The 15,275-nt window shown below is 35.5% G+C and overlaps 1 protein-coding gene across 1 annotated transcript in view; it reads left to right on the top strand.

Moving 5' to 3' along the window:
• Window positions 1-11,024, top strand: part of LRRTM4 (leucine rich repeat transmembrane neuronal 4) — a 763,440-nt gene extending 752,416 nt beyond the window's left edge. Inside the window, exon 3 of the mRNA XM_047781659.1 lies at window positions 9,735-11,024. Within this exon, the coding sequence (XP_047637615.1) occupies window positions 9,735-9,956 (222 nt within the window). The 3' untranslated portion in view covers window positions 9,957-11,024. The remainder of the gene's footprint in view (window positions 1-9,734) is intronic.
• The last annotated feature ends 4,251 nt before the right edge of the window (window positions 11,025-15,275 follow it).

Genomic DNA, 15,275 nt, shown 5'->3' on the forward strand with positions numbered 1-15,275 from the left:
ACAGACAAGGCGTCCTGGTAGGAGGGCAATAAAGATGTAAGCGGATGTTCTCTTCTGTTTTCCCACCACTGACTTAGAAGTTAACATTCAGACAACCATGAGTGCACAAATAGTACACGTTTCCACCTTTAACTAAGACTAGGACAGGAAAAACAAACATAACTTTTGTCCAAACTTCAGTTTGAAATGGCCCAAATAGTCCAGTCAATATAAAAAGCCAAAATCTAATGTGTTTAGGTATTATGCATTTTACATGGCAGAGCTGCTGAAACACTTCAGCTTGTAAAAAATTGGAAGTGGGTCAGTTATTAACCTGCACCACTATCATTTTGCTTCCCTTTAAAGATTTTCTAAAACAAATCAATCAACTTAAATGAGTGTATTTAATGAATATTAACAGATTATTTTACCTTTTCACAGGCATGCTTTATTTCATTTTAAAAACCACATAGGAGAAATTATTGTTATTGTTCTTTCATTCAACCCATATGTGAATACTTACTGTGTATCTAAGCCGTGTCTAAATGATGAGTTCAGTGAGAAAGCATTTTAAATTGTTTCTATTTTCATTCCTTTTTAGTAAATCTTGCCCTTTTTCTCTAATCTTTTGATTTATTATCTTCTCCTGAGTTCTTGAATTTTTTCTTATTTCTGAAGATTCTTCACTCTCAGAGTTACTACTTAGGGAGGAAGGGTCTTTGCATGTGTATAATGTGTTAATGTGTTGGGCTGTCAGGGACCTCATGGGCCTCTTTCGTAAAGAAACAGGTTTTGTTTAATTAGTTGAAGGTAGGGGGTGGCAGAAAGAGAGAAGATATTGGTGAAGGCAGCTGAACAACAAGAAATAAAACAGCAGGCAGAGCAGTTCTGTTGCACTTTTGTCACTTGAAGAACTCCCTATTTTCTAAAATAGAAAGTGAGTTTTCTGGTTCAGGCACACCCTTGCCTTATTTAGTGTCCCTCAGTGTAAATCCTGGGAGTGAGGGCTATTCTCCTCCTCAGACCCTCCCTAATTTTAGTCCTGGCCAAAGAACTATTCAAAACCCTGCCTTTTCTTCCTTCCTCACCAGTCCTGGACACTCAAAGCTGGTGAGTGTTTCATAGTTCTATAAAAGACATTTTCCTAGTCCAAACTAGCTTTTCCTCCAGTTGCATTGAATGATATACTACTAAAGTGATATTTTAATCCATTTTCCTTTTTACCTTGCAGGGATTTCTAAGAGTCTTTGAAATGGTGATTTAAAAAAAAGAAAAAAATACACACACACAAAAACAAACATCTCTACTTTTTTAAAAAAATATCATGTGATGTTGAAAGTTTTCATTTGTAATTACCAGAAACTAAATGTTTAGATCATCAGTGTTTTCTAATGAAGATGCAAGCCTGCATTTAAAAAAAATGAATAAGAATGTTTCATTATAGAAGGGGACTAAAATATAATTTGATAAATTTAGATTCATTTTGTTCCTTGTGTCTTTTTTATATTATAAATGTTTTTAGATATTCAAAACCCAAGAAGATAAAATTTATGAAAAGGCAATTGTTATTTTAATTCTATCAGTTGAGACATGAGGGATGGAGTCAGGTTTGTAGGAACTGTTAATTTTACTGCTCAGTCCAATACTCAGGTGAAATGACTGGGCAACTTGGCTTTTCTGGGGTTGTTTGCTCTTGGGCTGCTATGTGCCTCTGATGAACTTCTGTGGGCTGTAGGGGGTCCCAGCAAGTTTAAGAGGCCTCAGCCACGCCACATGGTGTTCCGTCCTTCAGTGGTCTAGCCTGGGCTTTTTCTGTGGTGGTTAGCCGGCCAGGATCCTAAGAGCCTTAGGACCCAAATAATGTTGCTGCCACTTTGTTCTGTTGGCCAAAGAAAGTTACAAGACCAACCAGTATTTGAGGCAAGAAATAGGCTCTATTTCCAGATGAAAGGAACTAAACATTGTAGCCAATTATGCAATCTACTATGTCTGAAACATGTACATCTTTGGAGCTGTCACAATCATGTGGACAATCAGGTGGAAGAAGCTGTTTGACAGGACGTGAAGATAACTTGCAGAGATAATAAGGCAGGACTGAGAGAACCTGGTGACATTTATGTTCCTAGTTTCAATTGTTCCTGAGACCTCGTGGTACCCTTGCATTTGCCTCAATGTCACTGTTAAACCCTTACTTGTGTCCATGAGTCAATTAACTCTCCCTTCTACCTAACTTAAATAAGTTGAGGTTCTATCAGCTTTAATCAAAATTTCTGAAAAAAGACCTGTACCCAAACTTGTTTACATTTTCTTATCCGTTATCCATTCTTGCCTCATGCTAATATGGTCAGTAGAATAAAGGCAGAGTTATATATTCATTTAGCTATTACCCTTCATTTTTTAATCAATTTTATTTCCAATAAACTACATATACATCTTCATTAAGCGACTCAACTATATTGAATTCCTCATCAGATTTATAGGATTATACTTTTTAAATGGCCTGAGTAGTCAGACACTACTCTTTAATTTTAAAGATTAGAGACCAAGTGTCATTTAGGAAATTGAAAATCAACTTTTTATGACTTCAATTGAAAGAACTCATACTGAAATGTGAACAATGTTCATGAAAAGTTAATAAATAAGACTAATGATAGTGCACAGTAATTTTAGAATGATCAGGCTATTAAACTACTTAAAACTAATGCTAATACCTTTGAGAAAAGAGGGTAATGATATTGGAATTTCATGCTCATAACAAAACTGAACTTCAAAAGCCTTTCATGATCACATATATCAAGAGTCTACTTCACGTTGCTCTTACATTCACTATCAAGACACATTCATTTCTTATTTTAAATATAATTATCATGAATGTAAAACTCTGGGATCTGAATCAATTTTCAGACTTTTGAAGCTTCACATGGCCTGCTATAATTTTGTCCTTCTTCCTGAGACTTAAAAATATTCCCTTTTCGGGACTTCCCTCTTGGAATCACTAATACTATGTGCCACTGCAATTGGAAGGAGTGTGTCCTTTTATACTCCCTCCAACATGTTGGAAGAAAAACATATTTTAGTCAAAAGGTAAATAATGATTTTTAGAAAACTGGAACACATGATTAGGATTCTAAGCTTCTAAATGCACAAAGGAGGAATGAAAGTTACTCTGTAACCCTCCATGTACTTGCGTCTCTCTGAACGGGAACCCTAAGGCAAAAGACAGGGCAGTGTTTCCAGGAAAGACACTATCGCTGTTGAGTAAAATTTGAGAAGGAATATGTCTTTTCAGAATATACCTTCTTCTTAGAGAACCAGGGACTACTTTCAGAGTTATCTGAAACTTACAGAGATAAACGAGGTACCATTATTATCCCCATTTTCAGTGAATTCACAGGAAACAGGAGAATTAAAGAGACTTCTAATTAGTGGAGTTCCCATCATGGCTCTGCAGAAACGAATCTGACTAGCATCCACAAAGGTCCAGGTTCAATCCCAGGCCTTGCTCAGTGGGTTAAGGACCCGGCATTGCCATGAGCTGTGGTGTAGGTCACAGACTCAGCTTGGATCCTGCGCTGCTGTGGTTGTGGCGTAGGCCAGCAGCTATAGCTCCTATTCCATCCCTCACCTGGGAATCTCCATATACTACAGGTGTGGCACTAAAAAGACAATAAAATAAAATAATAAAATAAAATAAAATAGACATAATTAGTGATAATGTTTCTTATCCTTCATAATCTACCTCAAAATTCATTATAAAATATGACTCCATAGAAGTTTATATGCCTCTATAAAAGTTTATATTCAACTTGAGTTGAAATGTGCATATTATTAAGATAAGCAAACAACAGAATTTTAGTAGAGTATAATATATCCCCCTTCATTTCATGTGCCACACCCATTACCTGTAAATAAAGTGCAGCTTCCAAGGCAGTCAGTGAGCAGTCAAGCATGTGAATGAGGCCATATTTGAGCAGTGTTGTGCTACAGAGTGAAGTCCATCAGAGAACTGACAGAACACAGGGACCATTTGGAAAATCTCTAAGAACACATTTACAAAAATACCAAATGCACCTTAAGGGGAACTTAAGGATACTTTGTTTTGACTGCTGGAAAGGAAACAATGATACACACGGGGATCCAGGTGGTTAATGTACTGTACATTATTACTACAAACTACAAGACCTCAGTCTCTTGGCTCCTCGGAAACCACAAAGTCAGTTGATTATATAATGTCCTACAGGATAGACTTTAAAGGTAAATGAGTAAGCATCACAGATATCTTTTTGGACCTTGCCAATTCACTTGGCTTTTGAAGTTGCTACTGGGCTGTGTGTAGGATAACTTTACAAAGTTTTCATGCTGTTGGAGGTTCTAAGCTTGTCTCAAATACAACGGAGAATATGGCAGGAGCACTTGCTTACTGAAGTAAAAAATAAACTGGTCTAAGTGTAACAGTCAAACAATTTTTTTGAGTTCAGAGATGATGCAATATGTAAACCTAAAGCTCTGAAATTAATGATGGTCCCCTAACACTTTAGTCAACATGCATTTGAAGACAAATACCGTGGTATCTTAGATATGAGATTGTTCTTTCCTATTATAGTTCAACTTTAGGGATTTTATTTTATTTGGAAATTCAACCATGTTCACATATGAGCTAATGGTTTTCATCTGTAGATGTAACCTGGTCCTCAGAAAGGCCTTTAAGAACCTATCTCACTCTCACATTCTCTGCTCATACAGATTTGTAGATTCAAGTGTCTTCTTACTGTAATAACTGGAGAAAGATTATTAGTGGTGCTATAAGACAGTAGACAAAATCACCACCCATATTTAATGTTTATTTTGATGTTTTATAGTAATTGGGTTAATCTGGAGATATTAAAGTGTGCAAAAAAAATTTTCTGTAGGCATTAAACGTTGCAGTCATTGGAAATAAGTTGGTGAATGTTTTTATGCTTTTGAGTTATACTATTTTGCCTATCAACAACAACAAAAAATGTAAGAGTGGATTATGTAACTCTTGGGAATGTCTTTTTTAGAAAATTCTTCCTGCTAAAATGTCAGGAAAATTTGGTTTCACTTCTATGCTTTTTCAGAGTTTTGGTGACCCATGACACCAATCACAGATATCTATACCTATCTACCACACTTCAAAATACTGTGAGGTTTCCTAAAATAGAATTCACAAACACTTCAGGTGTTGACTTATACTGAGTTATAAGGACAGGTCTAAATGACTAAAGAAAAAAAAAAATACTTGATTGGAAGAAGACCTAGATTTATATTTAGCATTAAATAATTCAGCCATGTTAACTTAAAATATGTTCCTTGCTTTCACTATCAGCAAAAAAATTAATGTGTAATATCCAAAATATTTCTGTACAAATGCCACCTTTGACTTAATATGCATTTTTTCAGATTTTTGGGAAACATAATTGTATATTCAAGGTTATATCAACATTTTGTTTGGTATGAAGTGGCCCTTCCTTATTATTTCTTAAAAGACTTGCTGAAAATAGTGTTTGCTTTCCATTAGAAGTAACTGTACCTCATCAAAAAAAAAAAAAAGGAATATATATTAGTTTAATTTTTGAGAAAAACAGTGACTTATGAGTTAGGAAAAAAAAGAATAGCAAAAACAAGGTGGAAATTTATTAAGGCTATGACAGAGCACATTAATGAACTGTAATCTGAATGAGTGCTTTGAGTATTTTAAAAAAATCTTTTATTGTGATTCCTTTTTTTAATCATGGAGTTCCCATTGTGGTTCAGTGGAAACAGATCTGACTAGTAGTCATGGGGATGCAGGTTCAATCCCTGGCTTTGCTCAGTGGGTTAAGGATCTGGCGTTGCTGTGGCTGTGGTGTAGGACAGCGGCTAGAGTTCCGATTTGACCCCTAGTCGGGGAACCTCCATATGCCATGGGTGCAGCCCTAAAAAGACCAGAAAAATAAAAATAAATAAAATTAAATTAAATTAAAAAATCACAGTATAACTCAGTAGACACACACTCATATGTACACACAAATTTGAAACAAAACTTTTATGAAACAACTTACCCTTACTCATATGATATACTCTGATACTTTCTATTCTAGTTAATTCTATTTAAAAATGTTTATCTGGATTCATTAAATTGATTTTATAACCCACTAATGAGTTGTGATCTGCTATAGAAAACATTGCTTTGATCTATATCTGTAAAAATGTGAGGAGATGACTTTTAATAAGTATAGAGGTGTTAAAAACATAATTTTCATACAAGCAGACAGTGAATTTATGTCAAAATTTTATTCAACACATTAATGAAGATACCAGGAAGAAAAAAACAAGACCTAGTTTAAAGAGCATTTGAAGGATTTATATAGTAATTGGAATAATGGATTCTGCAAAGAAGGTTTGCTAGGTGAGATATAAGACTAGATTTCCTGCATAACAGTTAAACCATAGACCCTCCAGGGTTAACTATTCTACCAAACTATAACAATTTATCAATTTCTTCAGTTTAACCAACTGAAAAAACTAGATATAGTCCAGTCAGGAGATAGACAAAACATCAGTGATTTTTAACAAAATTTTTGTAAATTGCTAACTAAATAAAGAGTTATTAGCTAAGTTCATACAGAGGATAAAATACACTGTCATAGCATAACATAGCCAGCAATCTAGGAAATAGTTGCTACCTATAAAACTAAGGAATTAAAGGAAGATGTTGGAATCATTAAAATTAAACACTTGGAGGAGGAGCTTTATAAAGACAAACCTCAGACTTCCCTGGTGCTGGACTCTCTGAGGGAGATTGATGAGACCAAATGTTGGCAATGCAAATGTTGGAAAGACTACAAACCATAATCACCTGCTATTATGGAAAGACAAAGCTACATCCAGAATGAAGAAGTTTTGTTGGGATAAATCCCTGGAGCTAGAAGCAGAGAGGAAGTCCACCATAAGAATGATCCCTCTGTCTTCTCTAGTCTTGCTATCTCCCTCCAATGGTCCCCACCAACAAAGTCCAACAGGGAAATGTGGCTTGAAAAGCCCCTGCCAAGTATCAAAAAGCCAACTATAGAAGTGGGGCTGGAGTCAAGAGACAATGGTTTAAATTGGCATAACCTCTCACCTTATAGCATGGTGAAGGTTTTGCAATTTTATTATCTGTAGATTGTTATCAAGAGTGTCAGATTCGATATAGTGGGTTATGAGAAATGCTCTAGCATGAAAGCAAGAATTAAGCAATCATCATTTTCCTTTTTCTAAGTTTTAGACACATTGTTATCAGGAATTTGTTTTAATAAAAAGTTCCATAGAGAATCAAAATTACTATAATTTTAATATTTTCAGCTTTTCCTATTAGATTTTCATATCATTCATATCTATTATTCTAACAATATACAAATTTTAGTTTATAAGCTTAAAATCAATAACATTACATATAATGAAGACCCAAATGTGCCCACTCTCGTGTTCTAGAGTGCTTCTGTCCAGAAATTATAGAAACTTTAGAAATAATCTATGAGAATTAAAATTTTAAAAATTAAAGTTATATATGCTCATAGTAGATTTCAATTATTTATAAAGATATTTTGAAAAGTATGAAAATCTATCTATATGTTTATAGGTCTAATCTCCCAAAATGGATCATGGTATACATTCTTCACACCTTAATTTTTATATTTAAAATCATATCTTGCATATTATACAGATAGATACTCCCCAATATTTGTATTATCTGCATTCAAGTGTATATGTACAGTTTCATCACTGTTATTCACCATAGTTTTTAAAATCTTACCCACAGCAATCAGAGAAGAAAAAGAATGAAAGGAATCTAAATTGGAAAAGAAAAAGTAAAACCATCACTGTTTGCAGATGACATACTATACCTAGAAAACCCTAACGACACTCCAGAGAACTATTAGCACTCATCAATGGATTTAATAAAGTTGCAGGATAAAAAATTAACACACAGAATTTGATTGCATTTCTATATACTAACAATGAAAATAAGAATGAGAAATTACAGAAACGATCCCATTTACCATTTGCATCAAAAAGAATAAAATACCTAGGAATAAACCTACCCAAAGAGACAAAAATCTGTACTCTAAAAACTATAAGACACCAATAAAAGAAATCAAGGATGACACAAACAGATGGAAAGATATACCATGCTCTTGGATTGGAAGAATCAATACTGCCAAAATGACTATACTACCCAAGGCAATCTATAGATTCAAGGCAATCTCTATCAAGTTACCAAGGACATTCTTCATAGTACAAGAACAAAATATTTTAAAATTTATATGGAAACACAAAATACCCTTAATAGCCAAAACAATATTGAAAAAGAAAAATGGAACTGGAGGAATCAGGCTCCTGACTTCAGACTATACTACAAAGCTACAGTCATTTAAAAATTATGGTACTGGCACAAAAACAGAAATATAGATCAATGCAAGAGGATAGAAAGTGCAGAAATAAGCCCAAGCACCTATGGTCAACTAATCTATAACAAGGAGGCAAGAACATACAGTGGAAGAAAAATAGTTTCTTCAATAAGTAATGCTGGGAGAACTGGACAGCTACATGTAAAAGAATGAAATCAGAACATTCTCTAACACCATAAACAAAAATAAACTCAAAATGGATTAAAGATCTAAACATAATGCTGGATACTATAAAACTCCTAGAGGAAAACACAGGTAGAACACTCTTTGACATATATCACAGCAACCTCTTGTTTGATCCACCTCCTAGAATAAGGTAAAAAAATAAAATAAAAATAAACCAACGGGATCTAATTAAACTCAAAAGCTTTTGCACAGCAAAGGAAACCATTAAAAAAAAAAAAAGAAAGACAACCAGAGAATGGGAGCAAATCTTTGCAAACAATATAACTGACAACTGTCTAATCTCCAAAATACACAAATGACTCATACAACTCAACAAAAGTACCAACAAGAAAACCCAATTGCAATATGAGTAGAAGACATAAATAGACATTTCTTGGAAGAAGACATACAGATAGCTGATAGGCACATGAAAAGATGCTCAATATCACTAATTATTAGAGAAATGTGAATAAAAACTACAACGATGTACCACCTCACACTGGTCAGAATGGCTATCATTAACAAAGAGAACAGACTTGTTGCCAAGAGAGAGTAGCGAGGAAGTGGGATGGACTGCAACCCTGGAGTGAGTAGATGCAAACTATTACATTTAGAATGGATAAGCAATGAGGTCCTACTTTACAACACAGGAAACTGTATCCAATCTCTAGATATAGAACATGATGGAAGACAGTATGGGAAAAAGAATGTATATGTGTGACTGGGTCACTATGCTGTACATCAAAAATTGACAGAACACTCTAAATCAACTATAACTTAAATATATATACATATATTATATATTTTAAAAATCCCTATGGATGGAATTTAAGTTGTTTCACACTTTCTGCTATGGTGATATATATATAGCTAATAAATGATAGCTGAGCAGATGATAGGACACACTAAAAAATCTTTATATATCATTTCGTATATGCATATGTACATGTATATGAAATGATATGTAATGGACAAAACTACCGAGTTAAATACGAACAATTGCCATTTTGTTTAATGTTCCTTAATGGTTGGATCAGCTACTGATGACTTAACATGAAAGAGAACAAAATACAATCCTATGACTGTCACCGTCTTATCCAAAGCATTTTTGTAATCGGTATTTTTCTTTCTCATAACCAGATCCTACACCACGTGAAGCCCTTGCCATATTACAGCTACGACCAGCCGGTGATCAGGTACTGCCAGGCTCACCAGCCACTCCATGTCAACAAGGGATATGAAGCAGTTGCTCTGGAACAGGACGAAACTCCCAGCCTGGAGCTTGGTCACGACCACAGCTTCATTGCCACCATCGCCAGGTCGGCAGCCCCAGCCATTTACCTTGAGAGAATCACAAACTAAGTGAAAGGCAACACCTCATTGGTGAACTCAACGCAGGGAGGGAGGGCGTTCATCCTAAAGGAGAATAGGTGTCCAAATCACGCGATAGAGCCGGCTCATCATTCCTCTTAAGACATTTCTGACACAGATGAAAGGCAAAAAAAAACAAAAAAGAAAAAAAAAAACTGCTTAAAGAGGGCAACGAATGCACCTGCAGCATAACCAGGAGAACTACAGAACTCTTTTTGCTTTAAAATATGAAACAAAAAAAAGCAAACAAAAATGCTCCTGGATGTAAATAGTAAGAGTGTTGAATTCTTATAAAAATAGATTTCACCTTAGGTACATATAGGTTTGTTTGTATATTTTGCTTTTTTACACTGCATGGTTCCTGGGCTAGAGAACCACAGTGGGGTGGGGGTGGGGGAATATCAAACCAGGTGTGGGTGGGAAGTTGGGGAAACAATACAGTTTTCCTTGTTAAGTGTGTGTAATTCACAGATTATTCCAACTGCCTTCATTCAAAATTTTCTTTTAAAAATGTCATCTTGTTCTTGTTTTTTTTTTTTTTAATTTTTTTTTTCCTGCGCAAGTGATTCTGTTTCCAGTTCTAAAATATGGGCATTCAAGCTTATGTTGTACCAAAAGAAAATTTGCTTTACCACAGGCCACAAAGAAACAAATTTGACCACAAAGTCGGACAAAGCTACTGGAATGAAAATCCAATAAAATCTGGGCCAGCGCTCAAGGCACATTGTATGCAATGTGAGGAGTTTCGATATTTTTTCCTACTGTCAGCCCTCACTGGGTGCTCTCACTGTGTAAGAGGTGGAGAGAAAGACCTGAGAAGACCTCCAAATGAGAAGACCGTCAGAAATATTCTCACCTGGACTAGGGTATATGAAAAATCATGACCATGTGGTCAATGAAGAAAACTGCCACGCTGATAAATTTCTAAACATAAGATACTGTGTAACATTGCTTTTTAAACTATCAATTAGCTTTTGTGTAGTTTTTAATCAATAAAAGAAAAAAATGTTGGAAAAATAAACATATTATTTTATGGTTGGTATACCACAGCCCACCAAATGTTGAGTGCTTTGTCTCTATATTATGGAATCTATCTAGCCTAGATCAGGGCCATTCAAGAATATATTGGTATCCATCAAGTGCCTTCTGTATGCCCTCAAAACCAACAACTTTCAAAATTAAAAGTAGACTAATTATAATATTGCAAATAATTTCACTCAAGAATGAAGCAGTGTGAGGGGAAGGAGGCCTCTAGGAGGATGTCCCTGGCATCTGCCATTGGCCTGCCTGCACACTTTTATCAGTAGTTTGATTGCAGATATGGTAGATGTTTGGTACAGAGTGACCATTTCATGAAAACTGAGAAAGGGGAGATAATGCAGTATCCCATTCTGTAAACCCTTGCATTTTTTGAGGAATAAATACAAATGAATTAAATTTAGAAATTTTGGTTGACAGGTAGCTTCTCATTACTCCATAGTGTTACTAGACCACCAAAGAAAACAAATCATAGAAATGTCCAAAATCAGATTGTTGTTCCAATCTAAGCTTGACCAGTCAAACCATACCTAGGATTCAGTATCGGTGTTATATTAGCAAGGGGACTTCTGCAAAACTAGTAAAAAGTATATTGAAATTTGTGCAATCCATAGCATATATCCCTCCTTAGTGAGGAATTGAAAGCAGGGTCACTCTCTGGGTGGATCTATTTTTAAAAATCACAGATAATCAAGCAGTGAAGAGAAGCAAATTCATTTTGTTCTACAGGCCCTTGACAGCCACACATCATTAGTAATTGATTATTTAGCTAATGACTCTAATGGTAATAACCCGTCCAGATCTTTGTCAGTCTCCTCATCTCTGCACCTCTCTAATTTCTAAAGCCATGAGACCTCTTCTAAAGGTGTATTTGCCCTATTCTATGTTATATAAACTTGAATTGCCTTTAATTCAGGAGAGTATAACCAATCCAAGTTCAGAACTCACATTATCTATCATTGAAGTTAAGCTTTAATTTTACTTAGTCCAAGTGCATGAATGTAGTGTCAGGGCCTGAGCATTGTTCCTCCAAGAAAATTCTGTAACTGCCTTTTATTTCTTCCCCTGGAGTTCTGAGTTTATCCTGCCTGGATACATCTCTAGGATGCTGGCTCCTTCAAGGCTGGACAGTGTCTTTTTCTTTCCCATACACCTGTTTTCTGCCTACTGTTACTAAACCTGCTCTGCTGATCTCAAAATGACCTCATCTGGTCAAACAATCAGTGTGCCCTGCTAGACCAGCCTCTGCTTCCACTTGTAGAACCTCTTGGATAGCTCTTCTATTCTCTTGATATGATGCCTGCTAGCTAGCTACTCAACTTCCCATCCACCATTGTTGAGCTTGTACTATTTCAGGTATATAATCCAGTTTCAATAAAACTGCCCATTCTACCCAGTTGAGATCTGAGTCACAATTTCAGTTATGATAGGCAAAATCAGTAGTTCTCAGGTTCTCAAATGTTAGCATGCATGACAATTACCTGCACTTTTTTTTTTTTCCAGCTGTTTAGGGCCATACCTGCAGCATATGGAGATTCCCAGACTAGTGTTTGAATCAGAGCTGTAGCCACTGGCCTACACCACAGCCATAGCAATGCCATGCGACCTATACCACAGCTCACAGCAATGTTGGATCCTTAACCCACTGAGTGAGGCCAGGTATCGAACCTATGTTCTCATGGATACTAGTCAAATTCGTTTCCGCTGACCCACTACGGAAACTCCTACCTATAAGGTTTTTAAAACAGATTGATGGGCCCCAAGCCCAGCATGTATGAAGTAGTAAGTCTGGGGTGGGATCTGAAGATGTTCATTTCTAGTAGGTGATGCTGATGCTGCTGGTATGAGGACCAAATTTTGAGAAATTACTTGGTTATAAAGGAGAGATATTTATATCCCTGTAAATTGATGTCTCCATGGGGAATTTAACTTTGTATTTCATATTTACTTTGAATTTAATGGGTTATTTTGGCCATGCCTGCAGCATGTGGAAGTTTTCAGGCCAGGGATCGAACCCGTGCCACAGCAGCAACCGAAGCCACTGCAGTGACAATGGCAGAACCTTAACTCCTGCGGTACAAGGGAAATACAAATTGACTTAAGTGGAAACATTATGCAATCAGGCAATGTGATCTATACCTTTACACACAGAGCATTTTCTAAAATGTGTAATACCAACAGAAAATGTTTCCCGTAAAATAAGCAAAAAATAAACATTACAACCACAACAAAAGTGGTTCCTATGTCCAAATTAAATTCAGAAAATGTTGCACATGACATGTTCCCTTTGGAAATTCACAAAGCACTTTAATATTAAAAGGATATCAGAAATATAGCGGTCAAGAAACCCATTTAATTTTGTTTAAGCTTGGGTTTTCTAGATGTTCCCAACACAATATCTTTCCTAACAAAATGCTTCAAAACTTATATTCTATACAACTCACTTGGGAAATTTTGATTTAAAGAATGCTCTTCCTTTGCCCATAAAGGAAAATGGGTACGTCTGCAAATAACTATTTCTATATTTGCAAATGATATAACGTACTCATTTTTGAGATGCAGGGAGATTTTATTTTAAATCATAGGACTCAATATATTTTAATATCTCTAATAATAAAGCAAATGTCAAATTCATCTGGATTGAATGAGGATGAAGCATAAAAATGGTAAGAACCTGGTATCAAGAATGGAAAATAGACCTCTCATATATGACATTCCTATTCTCTTGTAGGAGATCAGGCCCATTTTTTTCTACTGCATAGGCATTGCAAGATCATAATAAATTAACAAAAAGCACACAGTAAAGTGGTAAGCTTTTATTTATCTAAACTGATAACTTCATGATCAGTCACTGGCTTTGGATAATGTCATTCATTCACCTGTTTTCTGGGCTAGAGTTTATCCTCAGACAGGAAATGAAACTGCTGGTGGAGGAGGAGGTGAGAGGACCATACATGGACCTTGGTTCATCCTACCTAAGTCATTCCCTTAGTAGATCCAAGGAACTGATTGTGATTAAAATGGATTTTAGATTTTCTATACTTATTATTGTTTGTTTTTCAAAATGGTATAGGAATAAAAATGCATAAAAATGAAATCAGACATGAACTCAGGTTTTGTATGCATTTACAAATGCTACTCTAATGGAAAAGGTAGAAAATACTACAACATGAGTATTCCTGTGATGAAAAATATTTATATTATCTAAATTCTTGAGCTTGGATGTACCCCTTGAAAAGGACACTCGCTTGATTTTAGATAATGGAGGAAATCTGATGGAGGATGACTTATGTGTGGATTAGTCAGGAAATGTACTACTCTGTTCAGGCTGCCATAGCAAAGCGTCATGGACTGTTTGGCTTAAATAGAAATTTATTTTCTCATAGTTCTAGAAGCTGGAGAGCCCAAGGTCAAGGCTCCAACAGGATTTGGTTTCTGGTGAGAGCTGTCTTCTTGGTTTATAGACAGCCACCTTGCTTAGTCATATTCCTTACACAGAAGAGAATGGGCTCTTTAATCCTATCAGATCAGGGCTCCACTCTCATTACCTCATTTAACCTTAATTACCTCCTTATAGGCCCATCTCCAAATACCATTTCAGCTGGCTGGTTAGGGCTTCAACATATCAATTTGGGGGAATACAGTTCACTCCTCAGCAAACAGGAGCCCAAACCAAATCAAACCAAACCAAATAAAACACCAGCTGCAGGATACTTGCTAGAGTGATCCAACTGATTTTATGGAGAAGAAAATATATATGTGTGTGTCTATATATATTGTGTATATATATATGTGTGTGTGTGTGTGTGTGGAAAAGAGCCAGTTTATTCTAGCAGAAGAATGCCAGAAAGGAAAAACTGATTAGTTGGGATTCTGAGTGAGTATGAACTCTAAACACATTTATAAGGAGATACCACAGATTTACTTTGTTTTGGTCACATTGGAGTATTAATATAGTTCTTAATAAGGTCATCAAGCAAGTTAATTAACCAACTTTCATATACATTTTAGTGTTCTTAAGGAGATCTATTACTTAGAAAAACTATTTCCCAAATTGGCTTACACTCGTCCCGTGATATGCTTTGCATAAAATTGTTCCAGGGTCAAGTAACCTTAAAGGAATGCTGCATATTTTATCCACCCTCTCAGACATTCTCAATGCTCATTAATATATTAAAATCTATGAGAATTCCTACAGTAAAAAAGTTTTAAAATGCTATTATTTTCTGATGTTATTATTACATGGAATATTCTTCATTGAAACAACAGTTA

Source organism: Phacochoerus africanus, chromosome 5 (assembly GCF_016906955.1).
Source record: "Phacochoerus africanus isolate WHEZ1 chromosome 5, ROS_Pafr_v1, whole genome shotgun sequence".
Classification (NCBI taxonomy): domain Eukaryota; kingdom Metazoa; phylum Chordata; class Mammalia; order Artiodactyla; family Suidae; genus Phacochoerus; species Phacochoerus africanus.